The 18,953-nt window shown below is 43.7% G+C and overlaps 1 protein-coding gene across 1 annotated transcript in view; it reads left to right on the top strand.

The window, feature by feature from the left end:
- The window catches only part of LOC138786403 (uncharacterized), a 72,876-nt gene extending 54,414 nt beyond the window's left edge, over positions 1-18,462 (top strand). The window contains exons 16-25 of the mRNA XM_069963394.1: positions 1,488-1,559; positions 2,633-2,705; positions 3,835-3,931; positions 5,112-5,192; positions 9,044-9,185; positions 10,188-10,324; positions 14,792-14,885; positions 16,138-16,203; positions 17,262-17,360; positions 17,859-18,462. Coding sequence (XP_069819495.1) covers positions 1,488-1,559; positions 2,633-2,705; positions 3,835-3,931; positions 5,112-5,192; positions 9,044-9,185; positions 10,188-10,324; positions 14,792-14,885; positions 16,138-16,203; positions 17,262-17,360; positions 17,859-17,894 — 897 coding nt within the window. The 3' untranslated portion in view covers positions 17,895-18,462. The remainder of the gene's footprint in view (positions 1-1,487; positions 1,560-2,632; positions 2,706-3,834; positions 3,932-5,111; positions 5,193-9,043; positions 9,186-10,187; positions 10,325-14,791; positions 14,886-16,137; positions 16,204-17,261; positions 17,361-17,858) is intronic.
- The last annotated feature ends 491 nt before the right edge of the window (positions 18,463-18,953 follow it).

Genomic DNA, 18,953 nt, shown 5'->3' with positions numbered 1-18,953 from the left:
TTACCATTAAGGATGATATGTTACATACTACAAGCTATCGCAAGCCGACGGCTACGAATGCCTTCCTGCATTATAGTAGTTATCACCCTAATCATACTAAAAGAGCTGTCCCATATGGACAGTTCCTAAGATTAAGACGAATTAATAGTGATGATGACAACTATCTTAAAAAATCTGATGAACTTATGCAGCGCCTGATCCAAAGAGGTTATCCCGAAAAAGAATTAGAAAAAGCTAGACATGACGCTTTTATTCAACAACGAGCATCTCTATTACAAAAAACTAGAAAAAACGCACGGAAATTGCAAACAGAAAAAACGCAGAGTGTGAAGACACGTTTTGCGTTTTCTTTTAAGTTTTCCCCACTAGCGGAAAAAATTAAACAGGTAATAAAGGATAATTGGTTCATAATAAAAAGGGATCCTATACTTTCTAAATGTTTTGCTGATGTACCCTTGATCACGTTTAAAAGAGCAAAAAACATTAGAGATGCTTTAGTGCATAGCAAATTACCGTCTAATAATGATAGCAAGTGGCTCTCTGGTAGGGCCCCGTCAGGTAACTTTAAGTGCGGATCCTGTTCATGGTGCGATAGTTTCCTCCCCGGTAAGTCCGTTACAATAGGAGGTGTTACGGCAAATGTGTCGGATATGATCTGTTGTCGCACGAGTGGGGTAGTATATGCTCTGCAATGTAATTGCGGGCTGTTCTATATTGGTAAAACAGTAAGGCGGTTGAATAGGAGATTCTATGAGCATATAAGATCATTGCGCACAGGAAAAGGGGTACCTCGCTTAATTCAGCATATGAGAGAAGTACATGATAACGATATTGCAGCTTTAAAATTTATGGGTCTTGAACGGGTTCTAAAGAAAAAAGGCAGAGACCAAAATAAGGTATTGCTACAGAAAGAAGCGCGATGGATTCTCTCCACTAATGCACAAGGACTTTGTGGTCTAAATGAAAGAATTGACCTTTCTATGTTTCTTTAATTGTCCCTGGATATTGATACTATATGTTTTTATCTATTTCTATATACTCTTTTTAATGTAACACCCCTTCTGCTGACGTCGGCGACTTGGCCCTTTAAGCCGCGGACACAGCTGAAGGAGTGACGTCAGAGGAAGTGCTGTGATTAGCATGAAACAGCTGTAACGTTTCAGTGGAAGGTGCTGGTTTGTCTTGCCGTCGTCTGCTATGAACCACCATGAGTTGCGATTTTAAAAGGAACCAATAAAGAAAGTTTTTTATGGTGAGTGCACTCTCAAACTTTTCTTCTATCACGAATGTTAGACATACAGGTTGGATTCGTCTTTACCATAGGAAGACATTCATTGAACGTTTTCAGAAGATAACCTCCATGCTTGGAGTAGGAGGGGTCATCCACTGGGTGGTAATGTGGTGTATATACATATATATGTGGTATATACATGGAGTACGTCATCCACAGCACCATATTTTCTTTGTCCATTATGTATCTATTTCAGGAGGAAAACGCCTTCTTTGTGATGACAAATCTTATTCTGACACCAAATCAAACCCAGCGCCATTGTGCGGAGGTGAGATACTATCCCCCAGACGTCCATTCATCCCTGTATTATGATAAAAAGCGCGATCAGGGCAGAAACGTTGCGCTGTACGGTGGATTGATTTTTTTTTTTTTTTTTTTTTTTGTCTTTATTCTGTTAGATTAAGATTGTCAATTTTTCAGTCTGTTGTTTTTTTTTTTTTTTTTTTTTGTAAGGACTCACTGAAAATAAGCTACTCAAAAGTGTGTCCTGCTGCTGTCCCCCTGAGCAATCACCTGTAGTCCCAGCAGCACATGCTTCTTTCCTCTGCCGCTCACCAACAGGAGAATTAAAGGGGAAGTTTACCCCAAAAAATTATTTCAAATCAACTAATGCCAGTGGTTTGTAATTTACTTCTATTAAAAAAAAAATCTCTAGTCTTCCAGTACTTATCAGCTGCTGTATGTCCTGCAGGAAGTGGTGTATTCTCTCCAGTATGACACAGTGCTCTCTGCTGCCACCTCTGTCCATATCACTAAGGGCTAGTTCACACTGAGCAAGATCGTCAGAATTCCGCAGCAGAGATTTCCGCCGCGCTCAGTGTGCTGCTGTAAGTGAATGAGAGGGCGCGCGCTAGTCCGCTGCCGCCGCTCTCCGCTCGTAGAAGTAACATGTTAGTTCTATGAGCGGAGAGCGGCGGCAGCGGACTCGCATCCACTTACAGCAGCACACTGAGCATGGCGGGATTCCAACGATCTTGCTCAGTGTGAACTAGCCCTAACTGTCCAGAACAACAGCAAGTCCCCATAGAAAACCTCTCCTGCTCTGGACAGTTCCTGACATGGACAGAGGTGGTAGCAGAGAGCGCTGTGTCAGACTGGAAAAAATACACCACTTCCTGCAGCAGCTGATAAGTACTGAAAGACTGGTGATTTTTTAATAGAAGTAAATTACAAATGTCTGGCACCAGGTAATTTTGAAAAACATTTTTTTGGGCATCTACCCCTTTAAAGCATTACTCTATATCCGATTATCAATTTAAAGACCAACTTTTCTGGTACTTGAGAAATCTTATCCTTGTGCTTTGAATTTGGCTCTTTTTTTTTTTTTTTTTTCCTCCCCAGCTACCGGATGCTTCTACGATATGCAGCTCTAGCCGTAACTGTACCGCGGGTTACGTGGGAACGCACAGCAATGGTATGGCCTCATAATAAATCCGCTTAAAATTCTAAGATAATTTTTACAGCCTGTCACTCTGATAAAGTGGCCAAAAGTTTTTATCCGTCTTAGTGTTTTGGGTAGACGCACTGCCACGCGCTCCTCCTCCTGTTCTGTGTGACCTAGAGGGCCCCATAGATTTGCATACGGAGTTTGTCCTGGTCATGTAACACATTGAACACATTGGTTAAAGCGGTTATCCAGTGATACAAAAACATGACTCTTGTCTCCAGTTCAGGTGCAGTTTGCAATTAAGCTCCATTAACTTCAATGGAACTGAGCAGCAAAACCCCGCCCAAGCTGGAGACAAGAGCGGTGCTATCCCCCCCCCCACACACACACTCCCCACACTCCCCTCATACTCTCTCCTGCTGCCGAGTGGACTCGGTGAGTGAAGGAGTCATGTCACTAGGGAAGACAAGTGACATGACTCTGATGGCTTGCAGTTCTTCAGCCAATCGGAGCTGAGCAAGCTGAGTCACCTGACAAGGCAGGGGAGGGGGAGGCTTGTGTAACAGGAGCTAGAGCAGCCCTCCTGCTGATGACTCATCGTCACAAGAAAAAGCCGAGAGAAGAGCTTGGTGATGATTAGGTGTGTGTGAGTTTCCTACACTTCCTGGTGGGGGGGTTGAGGGGGGAAAAGACAGGAAAGGGAGGCAGATAGGTGATTGAAGCATATTACAGAGTTATATAATTTTGTAATGTGCCTCAATTACTGGGAAAAAGTTTTTCATGGCACTTGTCCTTTAATACCAAAAAAAAAAAAAAAAAAAAGGATGAAAAACCAGATGTTTTCTGTTCACCCGTTTTGATCCATTTTTCCATTGACTTGTATTTAAAAATAGCACACACAGCGTACACAAAAATGTGGTTCCATGCTTTTTGGTTGACAAAACAGATGCGTTTTGATCCTTTTTTTTTTTTTCCCCTAATGAAAGTCAATAAAAAAACAGATGCACACAAATACATCACATACCCCCCCCCTATAAAATGGAATGCAAAAACGCAGTGTGAACCCATCCGGACTCAGGTGTCACTAACTTATCCGTTTGTCATGAACTATTTGTAATTGGTTTGAGAAGATTTGTTGCGATCTTGTGTCACACAGGGGTGCAGACCGGGCGCTGCGTGCCTTATAACGAATCCGTCAGGACCTGTCAGGTGGATGCATGGTGTCCAGTGGAGAACGACATCGCGGTTCCCAAGTGAGTGCTGCATTCAGATTATTCTTTATTGAATTTAAAGCGCCAATTATGCGCAGGTGCAACGTATGACAGGCGATCAAATACACGTGATGTAACAAAAACCAACCACAATGTAGATAGTTAGGAACTTCTGTACTGGTATATACCGTAATTTTCGCTTTATAAGACGCACCCCTGGTTTAGACATGCTAATTAGGTGGTCTATAATGCTGCGATTACACGGAACGATTATCGTGCGAATTCGCACGATAACGATCGAATTCGAACGATAATCGTACGTGTAAACGCTGCGAACGATCAAACGACGAGCGAGAAATCGTTCATTTTGATCTTTCAACAACTTCTCAAATCGTCGTTGATCGTTCGCAAAAAATTCGCAGATCGTTCCGTGTGATCAGTCGTTCGCCGATTTAACCAATGTGTGAGATAGGCTTAAGCGATCGCAAAACGAATTTTTCCGTACGATATATCGTACCGTCTAAACACTGATCGTTATGAACAAAAAAAACGTTACTCCGACATCGTTAATCGTACGATCGGGCGAATTATTGTTCCGTGTAAACGTAGCATAAGGCAGTGAAGGGGTCAAAGTTTATTGAAATGACAGGGTCACTTTAACACTCTCCATGACGGAGCATTATACCCCCACATACACAGCTCAGTAGCATGCACAATACACACCCAGCTTTGCTATGTCATACACACAAACAGCTCTGCTACAAAAACATACCCACAGGGACACACACCCCTCTGCTACATCACCATACACAAACAGCTCTGCTACATCAAAACACGCACACAGCTCTGCTACAAACACATACTGACAGAGACAGACACATACCCCTGCTACATCACCATACACAAACAGCTCTGCTTCATAGATACATGCAGACAAATTAGTCAGGGTTATCTGACAGCGTTGCGCCGTCTTGTTTGCGAAATGTAAGACTTAATACATAATGCGTCTTAGAAAACAAAAAGTACAGCAAATCTGACATCATGGGTCTTTCCATGACTGAAGAATACAAAGTACTGTACACTAATCTCACTTTATTTTGTCACCCGGGGGATTTCCACATGTCTTATCTGAGCTCAGTCTTCTGCTTTTCTGCGATATCAGATTTCAGTTTCCTTTTTGTTATTGATAAAGTTTTTTGTTTTTTTTTGTTTTTTTTTTCAGGCCGGCTTTTCTTGGGGCTGCTGAAAACTTCACTGTGCTGATAAAGAATAACATCTGGTATCCAAAATTCAACTTCTCCAAGTACGTACTAGAAATAACAGTACAAGGGAGGGGCAGACGTTATGTTATTCAGCACAAAATGTTATTGTTTTTATATATATTTTTAACCCTTCGAGGACAGGGCCAATTTCAATTTTTGCGTTTTTCATTTTTCCCTTCTCGTGCTTAAAGAGGATGTACCACCAGGTACATCCTCTTAATCTGAACCGATGGATCGAACGGCGCCGTCACGTGGAAGCCGGTGCCGTGGTCCGTTTTTTGGACCGCGGCCCAGTTCCCGTGCACTGCGCCGTTCTATGCACCGGAACCGGCCGGTGCTCAAGCACTGGAGGTAGGCTGGGCCGCCCCCAGTGGGAGGGAATTTCCATTCATTCTACGGCTTCCCGGTGACGGCGCCATTCGATCCGTCGGTTCAGATTAAAGAGGATGTACCTGGTGGTACATCCTCTTTCAAAGGCCATAGCACTTGCATTTTTCCAGCTAGAGACCCACATGAGTCCTTATTTTTTGCGCCACTAATTGTACTTTGCAATGACAGGCTGAATTCAATGTGTGGTGAAATTGAAAAAAAGTACCATTGACTTCTATATATAGTGCGCCCCTGCTGGACACTCCATTGGAATTACAATGGATGTGTATGTAAATGTAGTACAGTGTTTTTGATTGAATACATTTATGAAATACTTTGGGGAGCAAGTGTCCTTGCTCCCCAAAGTAGTCCATAAATGTAAGCAATCAGTACATAACAGTAAGCCCGCCGAATTGCCGCCGCCCGCCCGCCGCTACCGAACGCCCGCCGCTCTGGACTACTGAACTACTACTCTCCCCACCTGCTCATAGCATGCACAGGTGATGGGAGAGTAGTAGCCGGATTATATCTCTGAGATCGCCGCCGCTGATGCCGCGCAGGGGAGCCGCTAATCACGGCAGCCATCACCCCTCTCCTGCTGCTTCCTTAGGGTACTATTACACGGAATGATAATCGCCCGAATTGGCCCGATTCGGCCGATTATCGATCCGTGTAATAAATGCAACGATCAGCCGATGACAACGATCATCGGCTGATCGTTGATATAGGTTAGACCCTATTTTCGTCGGGCGCCGACCGCGCACCGCTGCGTGTAATAGCGGTGCGTGGCCGGCGACTAACGATATACATTACCCATCCACGTTCCAGGGCTGCTCCTGCCGTCCGCTTCTCCCGGGGTCCCGCACGCGCTCTAGCTTCACAGAGGCCTGTCAGCTGATAGGCCGCTCAGCCAATCACAGGCCGCGGCGGTCCCGGCCTGTGATTGGCTGAGCGGCCTACTAGCTGACAGGCCGCTGTGAAGCTAGAGCGCGCACGGGACCCCGGGAGAAGCGGCCGGCAGGAGCAGCCCTGGAACGTGGATGGGTAATGTATGCCAATTTAGCAAGGGCTGCAAGGACATCGGTAACGATGTCCTCGCAACTCTTGTCAAACGATTATCGGGCCGTGTAATAGGCCCAGTAAACGAGCAACGATCTAGCAGATCGCTGCTCGTTTACAGGTATTATCGTGCCCTGCTCGGCCCGTGTAATACCACCCTTACTCTCTCAGAGATATAATCCGGCTACTACTCTCCCATCACCTGCGCATGCTATGAGCAGGTGAGGAGAGTAGTAGTTCGCCGCCGCCACTGATGCTGCCGTGCAGGGGGAGCCGCACGTCACTGCAGCCATGATCCCCCTCCGCTCCCCCCTCCTGCTGCTTCCTTACACTCCTTCCTTCCTGATGGCTGACTCCCCGCCCGGCCGCCGCTCCCCGATCACACGTGCCGGCGGCCGGGCGGGAAGTCAGCCATCAGATAGTGTAAGGAAGCAGCAGGAGGGGGGAACGGAGGGGGATGATGGCTGCAGTGATGAGCGGCTCCCCTGCACGGCAGCATCAGCGGCGGCGGCGAACTACTACTCTCCCCACCTGCTCATAGCATGCGCAGGTGATGGGAGAGTAGTAGCCGGATTATATCTCTGAGATAGAGTAAGGAAGCAGCAGGAGAGGGGTGATGGCTGCAGTGAATAGCGGGTCCCCTGCGCGGCATCAGCGGCGGCGATCTCAGCGATATAACCCAGCTACTACTCTCCCATCACCTGTGCATGCTATGAGCAGGTGGGGAGAGTAGTAGTTCAGTAGTCCAGAGCGGCGGGCGTTCGGTAGCGGCGGGCGGCGGCGATTCGGCGGGCTTACTGTTATGTACTGATTGCTTACATTTATGGAATACTTTGGGGAGCAAGGACACTTGCTCCCCAAAGTATTTCATAAATGTATTCAATCAAAAATACTGTATACTACATTTACATACACATCCATTGTAATTCCAATGGAGTGTCCAGCAGGGGCGCACTATATATAGAAGTCAATGGTACTCATTGACTTCTATATATAGTGCGCCCCCTGCTGGACACTCCATAGGAATTACACCTTTCGTCGTGACGTCACTGCTTCAGAGATAATTCTAACACTTCCTGATGCAATAAATTAAGGGAAACAGCCCTATTTGAGCATTTCCCATAATTAATGTACATTAGAAAATTATATAACTTTCCATCAGTAATAACATATAAAAAATAAATTTTGGCCGGACTTCTCCTTTTAAAATCGCTCTATTCCCAGGCTTATAACGCTTTTATCCTTTGGTCTATGGGGCTGTGTGAGGTGTAATTTTTTGCGCCATGAAGTGTTCTTTCTATCGGTACCTTGATTGCGCATATGCGACTTGTTGATCGCTTTTTATTACAATTTTTCTGGATTTGATGCGACTAACAATGCGCAATATAGCATTTTGGGATTTTTTTGCGCTGACGCCGTTTACCGTACGAGATCAGGAATGTGATCAATTAATAGTTCGGGCGATTACGCATGCGGCAATACCAAACATGTTTGTTTATTTATAACATGGAAAAAGGGAGGTGATTCCAACTTTTATTAGGGAAGGGGGCTTTTTATTATTATTAACAACACTTTTTTTTTTTTTTTTCTTTTACACTTATACTAGAAGCCCCCCTGGGGTGAGGGTTATTCCCCTCTGGGGTGAGGGTTATTCACCGAGTGCCGAGTCGGGGTAAGATGTGTGGATCGCTCCTCCGGGACAACTAGACACCATGGAACGGCTGCATCAAGTAATCGGATGCAGCTGTCGACTTTGACAGGTGCATCTGATTACTTTATTAGTGGGCACGCTGATCGGACCGTGCCCGCTAATAGCCGCGGTCCCGGACTGCGAGCGGCATCCGGGACCGCGGCGGTTCAGAGCGCGGCCCCGCTCTGAACACACGGAGGCGGCCCTGGACGTACGGGTACGTCAAGGGTCGCCTAGGGGTTAATCCACATTTACACATTGTGCGTGAAAATGCGAGCGGAAGTGATCTCTGTGCTTCAATGAGCTCCCGTGCTGCTACGAGAGAGGATAATGGGCCGTCTCAAACAAGTAATAAGTCTACAAAAAGTAATAAAAGCACCAAAAATAATAAGGCAGCTAAAGAAAGCAAAATAAATTCTTCAAAGGAGGAGTCCGGTGAAAATTGTTATTAAAGTATTGTTTTGCCCCCCAAAAGTTATACAAATCCCCAATATACACTTATTACGGGAAATGCACATAAAGTGTTTTTTCCCTGCACTTACTACTGCATCAAGGCTTCACTTCCTGGATAACATGGTGATGTCACTTCCTGGACAACGTGGTGATGTCACTTCCTGGACAACGTGGTGATGTCACTTCCTGGACAACGTGGTGATGTCACGCCCTGACTCTCAGAGCTGTGCGGGCTGTGGCTGCTGGAGAGGATGATGGCAGGGGGATGGTCAGATATGTGACTAGTTATGGTTGGTTAATTCACTCTTATTACATTTACAGGAGAAACATTTTACCTAATATCAGTGCAGAATATCTGAAAAGCTGCTTGTATGATCGGCATAATCACCCGTTCTGTCCCATATTCCGCTTGGGAAGCCTGGTGGAGGAGGCCGGAGAATCTTTCCAGGAAATGGCTTTATTGGTATGGGCCAATGATTATGTAGTTAGACGCATTATATCCAGTCATTTATGATAGAAGGAGCATAATATTTACTCCTAGAATCGGGACTGTGCCCGATTGGGAGAGGCGGGACTGTGCCCGATTGGGAGAGGCGGGACTGTGCCCGATTGGGAGAGGCGGGACTGTGCCCAATTGGGAGAGGCGGGACTGTGCCCGATTGGGAGAGGCGGGACTGTGCCCGATTGGGAGAGGCAGGAGACAGAGATTTACACACCCTGATTTTTATTGGCCCCTAGCAACCAATCAGATTCCACCTTTTCATTTTCCAAAGAATCTGTAAGGTGGAATCTGATTGGTGACTAGGGGCAACTAAGACCATTCTACTTTCCACCAGTTTGATAAATCCCCCCCTAAATGTTTTGCATCACAAATATGCAGCTATAAAACTGTGCCTGTGAATGGGCTCTTAAAGTGAATGTACCAGTTCCATCCACATATTAAGCTTTTTATACGACTTTATGGGTGCCGCTGTGCTGATTCTTTTTTCAATCCGCCATCTGGTTCTCGCAGTCCGCACCATATTCTAAATATGGAGATAAGGTCGCTCGGTGCACTGGAGGGCGGTCCAACACCCCCCCAGTGCACCGATATCACCTCTCCTTGGTGATGCGCTGAGGCAGAGCCTGATCGGGGCTGGACGTGATTCAGGAGCCCATGCATCACCCAGGGGAGGGGAAATCTGTGCACTGGGGGCATTGGGCCCGCCTTTAGTGCACCGAGCGACCTCATTTGCATATTTACACAATGGTGCAGATTGAAAAAATGACCACACCAGCGGGATCAGTGCAGCAGTGTGAGTTGAACTGGTGCATTCACATCAAACATTTCGTTTAAAAAATCTGCAGCATGTTTATTCCTTCAGAATTTTCCCTCAGATACTGTAGCGGATTTAGGATCAGCACATATAAGCCGTTCCCACAGTCTCACTCTGTATTGTAACGCTACAATGCTGTGTTTTTATAGGGTGGAGTCATGGGAATTCAGATTAGTTGGAACTGTGACCTGGACAAAAAGCATACATACTGCGTTCCAAAGTACTCATTCCGACGTCTGGACAATAGAGAATTGGATCACAACGTGTCTCCCGGATATAATTTCAGGTAAACCAACAAAGCAAACAGGTAATTTCAGATAAACACACAAAGTTTTAGTATGTATGACTTCTAATGTCCTTCTATTAACCCATTTGTATAAGGGGCTATTGAGACGTTCCTGCTCAGAATAAACTATAACCGGATCCGGTCTCATGTTTGTTTTTTGTTGTAATAAGTCGCTGATGCTTAACAGGTGGGAATTGGGATATTGGACAAGTAATAATTTTTTTGAGGCTGAAGAGACTTAAAATGTGAACAAGGACTATATTGTAGTGGGTTAGTATTCTCTATAGTATGCCTCAGTTTCTATGTCCTGATACATAAGTGCATGACGCTAATATATAATACATTCGGAAAATCACACCATAATGAAGGATGAAAGACTTTAGAATTTTTTGCAAACTTTTTTTTTTTTTTTTTTTAAAGGAAAAACAAACATTTTGCAAGGACATAAGTATTCAGGCCATTTGTTCTGACACCTGTAATTTAGCTCGGATTTCTCTTTATTATCTGTTAGATGTTTCTCCACCTGGATTAGAGTCGCATGTGGTAAATTCACTTTATTAGACATGACAATGTGTATCAGAGAGAAAACCAAGCCACGAGGGGGAAAAGCTGCCTGTAGAGCTCAGAGACAGGGTTGTGTGGAGGCTCAGGTGTGGAGAAGGGAGCAAAAAAAAGTCTGCAAGCGAAAACATAACGTAGATTGTTAATACTAGTTAATAATAGCTGATTTATTTGTACTTCTTGCCCGGTGTATAATAGAACTGATGCATCCACACACGGGAACTTACAGAGCACATTCTGATATTAAGTTGAGTCAGTAAGGGTACTATTACACCAAGCAATTTTTCGACGACTAACGATTAGCGATAAACGATCTTAAACGACCGCTAAGGCAAACAACCTGAAATCGTTCGCCCAATTACATGGAACGATGTTTGTTATTTATGATAGTTCTTGCGGTTGTTTAGTCGTCGGTGTTGCGTACATTTCAGCTGCGAATTCTTATTCCACCGAACGATGTGCGAACGATCAAACAATAAAAATAGGTCCGGATCCTATTAAATGATCAACGATTTCTCGTTGGTCGTTTAATCGTTGCCTGCTATTACATGAAACGATTATCGTTCAAATCCGACGATTTAACGAACGATAATCGCTCCGTGTAATACCAGCCTAACAGGACCCCGATACTGTAAGAAATGGCAATAGCATACAGCAGTCAGATAACACAGGTCTGCGTGCAGGTAGTTTCGGGGGAGGGGGGGGCACTGCATAGCTTGGAGTATATAACACATTAGTTACCATCCTGCACTTCTGTATTTCTATTTGAGCTGTACTTTTTTCCTCATTTATATCCATCAAAACAGTTTTCCAGAACTAGAAGGAAGTTACCGTCCTTAAAGCTTGCTTTCACTTGTATTTCCTTTTTTTTTTTTTTCTCCTAAGCACCATTCTGGTTTTAAAGGGAAACTTACAGCAGGTTAGACTGTAACCCATAGTGCCAAGGACAGATTTCATTAAAGGGAACCAATCACGCTAAAAACGGCCATAAAGCTAAGAAGAGGTGCTGGTACAACATACCCCTGTACCCTGCGTACCATGTACATATAAACCGCAAAGTTAGTTTAATTACCTCCCGCACTGTATGTAACTTACCTGCTAAATAGTCATGGTGGGCGGGTGGCTTGTTCATCTAGTCACGGTCCCGGGCGGGCCCCAGCGCTATAATCACGCCCCCCTGGGCGTGTTGAAAGGAACTGCGTGGCGTAGTACAGCAATGTCTCTTCCTGCTGTACTGCGCATGCGCAGCATAGTAAAGCCATTGGCGCGGCTGATGTGCAATGTGGCCCCCCCCCCCTCCCCCCAGGTGATGTCAGCGTTCTTTTCAACACGCCCAGAGGAGCAAGATTACAGCGTCGGGGCCCGCCCAGGACTGTGACTAGATGAACAAGCCACCCGCCCACCATGACTACTTAGCAGGTAATTTACATACAGCGCAGGAGATAATTTAACTCTGTGGTTTATATGTACATGGTACGCAGGGTACAGGGGTATGTTTGGGAAGCGTGCTGGGTGATGTACCAGCACATTTCCTTAGCTTTATGGTCGTTTTTAGCTTGATTGGTTCCCTTTAAATCCTTTTCTTTATTAATATATAAGTGGGGGACTGTACTGCAGCCACCAATGCATCAATCTGTCTGCTGTCTTTTAAAGGAGACGTCTGGGGAACATTTTTATTAAAGTATTTTATTGCCCCCCAAAAATTATACAAATCCACAATTTAGACTTATTATGGGAAATGCTTATAAAGTGCTTTTTTCCTGCACTTACTACTTCATCAAGGCTTCACTTCCTGCATAACGTGGTGACGTCACTTCCTGCATAACGTGGTGATGTCACGACCCACATCCCAGAGCTGTGCGGGCTGTTGCTGCTGGAAAGGATGATGGCAGAGGGATGCTCAGTGTCCCTCAGTGTCCCCCTGCCATCATCCTCTCCAGCAGCCACAGCTCGCACAGCTCTGGGAGTCGGGTCGTGACATCACCATGTTATCCAGGAAGTGACATCACCATGTTATCCAGGAAGTGACATCACCATGTTATCCAGGAAGTGACATCACCACGTTATCCAGGAAGTGACATCACCACGTTATCCAGGAAGTGAAGCCTTGATGCAGTAGTAAGTGCAGAGAAAAAAGCACTTTATAAGCATTTCCTGTAATAAGTGTATATTGGGGATTTGTATAACTTTTGGGGGGAAATACAATACAATAATAATTTTTGCCGAACTTTAATGAATATTAACCTCTTAACGACGCATGACGGGTATACCCGTCATGCGGCCGTTAAGAGTAAACAGAGAGGGCTCCCGGCGTGAGCCCTCTCTGCAGCGCGCGGTCCCCGGTTGCTAAGTGCAGCCAGGGACCGCGTGTATTAGCCGCCGCGGCCGGCTAATTAACTATTCAAATGCCGCTGTCAAAGCTGACAGCTGCATTTGAATAGCAGCTGTGCCCCCTCTCCCTGGTGTCCAGTGGGGGATCTCCCCCCCGCGATGCGATCGCGGAGGGGAGATCCGTTCTAATGAGCCGGCCGGGGCTCAGCGTCGGAATGACGCTGATCCCGTCTCGGCAATCTATTCAGATGGTCTGCAGCAGACCCTTATAATAGAGCACCGATCTGATGGATCATTGCTCTATTATATACACAGGATTGATCTAAATGGGAGATCAGTTATGTGTATATACAAGTCCCCCAGGGGGCTTCATATTACTGTAAGGGAAAGTTAAAAAAAGTGTTTTTATTAATAAAAAATCCCCTCCACTAATAAGTCTGAATCACCCCCCTTTTCCCATTTTACAAATAAAAATAAATAAATAAATAAGCATGTTTGCTATCGCCGCGTGCGTAATTGCCCGAACTATTAATTAATCACATTCCTGATCTCGCACGGTAAACGGTGTAAGCGCAAAAAAATCCCAAAGTGCAAAATTGCGCATTTTTGGTCGCATCAAATCCAGAAAAAATGTAATATAAAGCGATCAAAAAGTCATATATGCGCAATCAAGGTACCGATAGAAAGAACACATCATGGCGCAAAAAATGACACCTGACACAGCCCCATAGACCCAATAATAAAAGCGCTATAAGCCTGGGAATAGAGCGATTTTAAGGAACGTATATTTGTTAACAATGGTTTTAATTTTTTACGGGCCATCAGATACAATATAAGTTATACATGTTATATATCGTTTTAATCGTAATGACTTGAGGAACATATATAACAACTAAGTTTTTCCATAGGACACAGGGCGTAAAAATGAAGCCCCCCCCCAAAGAAAAATAATTGCGTTTTTTTTTTTCAATTTCACTGCGCATATAATTTTTTTCTGGTTTCGCAGCATATTTTATGGAAAAATTCAGTCTGTCATTGCAAAGTACAATTAGTGACGCAAATAATAAGGGCTCATGTGGGTCTGTAGGTGTAAAATGCAAGTGCTATGGCCTTTTAAGCACATGGAGGAAAAAACGAAAACGCAAAAACGAAAGTTAGCACGGTCCTTAAAGGGTTAAAGGAGAACTCCTTTTAATATGCAGCTCTGCAGTGATGTCACTTGGGCCACTTATCTCAGCAGAGCACAGGATGAATATTCATAAGTAGTGACGAGTGAACATCGGAAAAATGTCTTTGTTCGGGCGCGTGGCCAAATACAAACACTCAGCATTCAACTCCCGGTGTCTAGAGAAATTGGCCGCCAGGAAAACATGGATACAACCCCTTTAACCACTTCAGCAGAAGGCAATATGCAATTGTAGCAATAAAGTTGCTGGTTCCCTAGCACTGGTGCCTTCATTGATCAGGAGCTCCGTAGTCCTGCTAGTATGAGCTCCACAATTCCTGCTACTTTTATTTCTTAGTCATGTTCTCCTGGTATCATTACAGTAGTAAAGTCTGTGCTGTATTTTACAGGTTTGCCAAATATTATAAGGATACCAACAATGTGGAGTCGAGGACACTCATGAAAATTTACGGAATTCGTTTTGATATTCTGGTTTTCGGAACTGTGAGTTGATACTTCCCTGTATGTAAAGGTCCTAGTCCTACAATTTCTAATACAAAGCAGTGTCCAGCAGAAGAAAATTCTGCACTTTTAAAAGTGGAGAAAGGACCCAAAATATGTGTGTGTGTGTGTATATGTATATATATATATATATATATATATATATATATATATATATATATATATATATATATATAATATACACATACACATACACATACACATACACATACACACACACACACACACACACACACACACACCGGGACCGCGCTTGTAATCCAAATCCACTATTAAACCAAAGTAAATTTTCCCATAAGAAAAATCATAGAAATGCAGACAGTTGGTTCCACCCCCCCAAAATAATTTATTATTCTGAATAACATGTAAAACAAAAGAAACAGCAGAATCTGTGATATTATAAGTTACTGTACAGTAATGGAGAGGATGGGAAACACAAGGGCGGACAGAGACTGCAGGGAGCATGAAGGAATGAGCAGGGCAGATGTGGGCACATACATGCAGCACTCTCTGTCCGGGGAGAGAGGGGTTACAGCTATGGAGAGATTACCTCCACAGTCCTGTCCCCTGATGTAAGCCCCAGCCTGAAGTGGATCTGCTATGATTTGGAAGGTGAAGGAGACTTCCTGGGTCAGAGTACAGTGCTGTAGACCCCGCTATACAGACCATCCCCCTCCCACCCAGTACAGGGAGCTCTTAAACCAAAGCAACGCTCTTACACCAAGTCATAATTTCGAAAAACTGTGAGCTCTTAAACCAAAATGCTCTTAAACCAAGTTACTCTTAAACCAAGGTACCAGTGTGTGTGTGTGTGTGTGTGTGTGTGTATGTATATATATATATATATATATATATATATATATACATATATATATATATATATATATATATATATATATATATATATATATATATATATATATATATATATATATATTTATTTTATTATTATTATTATTATTATTTAGCACAAACATATTTGGCAGAACTTTACAATTCTGGGCTTACTGAACACTGTTGAACCTTTCCGAGCTGTAATTTGGGCATTTCCTAGTATCATTAGTATTTTATTATTACTATTTCTTGTATTATTTCAGTGCTTCCTGATCCCATTATAACATTCAGGGAAAATGTCCAGTTGTATAAGTGATAATAGTGTGTGGATTAAACCAATATGTCATGCTCACAGTAGATCATTGTCTGTGTTGCCTTTAACAATTGTTTATCTTCATAGGCAGGAAAGTTTGACATAATTCCAACCATGATTAACATTGGATCTGGTGTTGCGTTGCTTGGGGTGGTGAGTAAACAAAATCTACATTGTAAAAAAATAAAGTTCAGTATATAATAGATTTTTTTTTGTAAAAACAAACAAACTAAAATTAAAGGGGAAAGAAAAAAAAGGCAGGCTGCCTTTTAAAATAACATTTATTATCACTTGCCTATATTACACTTTTCTGTAGAGAGGAGATACTAGACACTCACACAACAGGACATGTAGTAGGACATTGTACTGTAGAGAGGAGATACCAGATACACACAGCAGTACAGGACATGTAGTATCACACTGTACGGTAGAGAGGAGATACTAGACACACACAGCAGTACAGGACATGTAGTATCACACTATACTGTAGAGAGGAGATACCAGACACACACAGCAGTACAGGACATGTAGTATCACACTATACTGTAGAGAGGAGATACCAGACACACACAGCAGTACAGGACATGTAGTATCACACTATACTGTAGAAAGATTATATCAGACACACACACTGGTACAGGACATGTAGTATCACACTATACTGTAGAGAGGAGATACCAGACACACAGCAGTACAGGACATGTAGTATCACACTGTACTGTAGAGAGGAGATACCAGACACACACAGCAGTACAGGACATGTAGCATCACACTGTACGGTAGAGAGGAGATACCAGACACACACAGCAGTACAGGACATGTAGTATCACACTATATTGTAGAGAGGAGATACTAGACACATACAGCAGTACAGGACATGTAGTATCACACTATACTGTAGGGAGGGGAGAAACTAGACACACGGCAGTACAGGACATGTAGTATCACACTATACTGTAGGGAGGGGAGACTAGACGGCAATTACTACATGCACTTCAGTAAAATGTAGAATGGACTCCTTTTATTGGTTCATCATTTAGCTATTCACATATCTTGTTTGTAGCGTTGTATGTTGTGTCTGGTTTCAAGTTACAGCAGTCCAGAAATGACCATTGTATGTTGAAAATATGTAATCCTTTGATTAGTAACATTACCTGTATAACTCTGGTTTCATTCTGGTCCCATTCATTCTTCTCCTTTCTGATCTTTAGGCCACGGTCCTCTGTGACATCATTATATTTCATTTCTTCAAGAAAAGACATTATTACAGAGAAAAGAAATATAAGCATGTGGAGGATTATGAGGAGTTGGTAAGTTTTTTTTGATGTATTGCCCCTTTAAAAATTCAAAAAATCCACCATCCACAAAAATCAGAAAGTGGCGGCTATGGGAACTGAACGGATCACTTAGTAATTTGCATTGTTTATGCTAGACAGAGGACTGTACGGACACCGCAAGGGGCATTATATTACTCTATCATGCGGCTTTAATTAATTAGATAGATATACACACATACACAGGAGTGTGTGTATATATATATATATATATATATATATATATATATATATATATATTAGTTTTTCTTCTTGTAAATGCTCCTTATATTTGCTTGGTCTGTTTCTTCCATTACAGCAGTGCCTATATTTGTGTAATGTGAGAGAGATAAAGCAGTGACAGCGCTCCGCCATCCATCGTGGTGTCCTGCCCCTCCCCCATACTGTAGATAGGTTGTGTTTGCTTCTAGTAGTCGTATTATTAAGCATGTGACTATTTATGGATCTATAAACAGACCTTGGTTTTCATTGCAGGGTGGTGATAATGGAACATATGGATCAAACCCTTAACCCAAGGAGCAATAAGCCATATTTAGTTAGTCCTTTTCAAATACAACATCAGGGAGGTGTCTCTTCTCAATATTGACTTTGAGTGTTGGATCAGCGGCCTCCGAAATCTTCACCATAACTTCTGTCATCTTGTTTCTTTCTGTGCAGGCGGGGTGACGCTGCTATCATGTTGTGACTCAAGGACCGATCATTTTCATCTCATTTTTTCTTGTTTTTCTCTAAGTTGCCTTATTTTTATTGGTGATTTAAAGGGAATCTGTCGGCTCTATATCCTGCTCGGAGCCCAAGTTTCATGAAGGTGCTGCAGAGCCGCAGCATGCACGCCTCCTCTCTCCCCCACCCTTCCTTGCTGTGACTGATTGACGCACAAAGTCCAGTGCTGGAAGCTGAGCCTGTACATCAGTCATGCAGGGAGGGGTGAGGAGGGTCTGAAGGTTCACCGGTTATTGCACATGTAGTTACTATATTGTGGTGAGGATTTTTTGATCAGTAGTAGTGAGTAGGTAGTCACATAATTTTGGGCATTTTTTTGCTGCTTGTCGCATAGCACTTTTTTTTTTTTTTTTTTTTAAACTAGGGAAATGTCACATAATTACATGAGTGATATTGTCCCCCCCCCCCCCCCCCCCCTTTCTGTATGAGTTCTCAGCATCCTTCTTAAACTTATATTTTGGACATTTCATATCTTACCGTATAAAGCATCTCTTGGTGCTCTCTCCAGTTCAAAATGCATGTTGTTGTTGTTGGTGGACGGTGCCATCTGGGCGAGGCTTCACGACAGTCGTGCTCCCATCTCCCCACCCACATTGGCACCATAGTCCCGCTCACTCTGTGACATGGAGGGGACGGGGACTAGGCCTCCCAGATCGGCCCATTCCAATGATGTTACTGAGGGGCGGGGATTACTGCACCGATGTTGGTGGGGAGATGGGGCACAACAACAGAGAAGCCCCACCCAGATGGCACTGTCCACCAACCATAACATGCATTTTTGTGGGTGGGTGAACATGCACTTACCTCCCTGGCTCCAGCACTGGGGGCCGCTGTACTCCACTCCAG

Source organism: Dendropsophus ebraccatus, chromosome 3 (assembly GCF_027789765.1).
Source record: "Dendropsophus ebraccatus isolate aDenEbr1 chromosome 3, aDenEbr1.pat, whole genome shotgun sequence".
Classification (NCBI taxonomy): Eukaryota; Metazoa; Chordata; class Amphibia; order Anura; family Hylidae; genus Dendropsophus; species Dendropsophus ebraccatus.
Note: the sequence above shows the minus strand (reverse complement) of the source record. Positions and strands in the feature narration are given on the sequence as shown.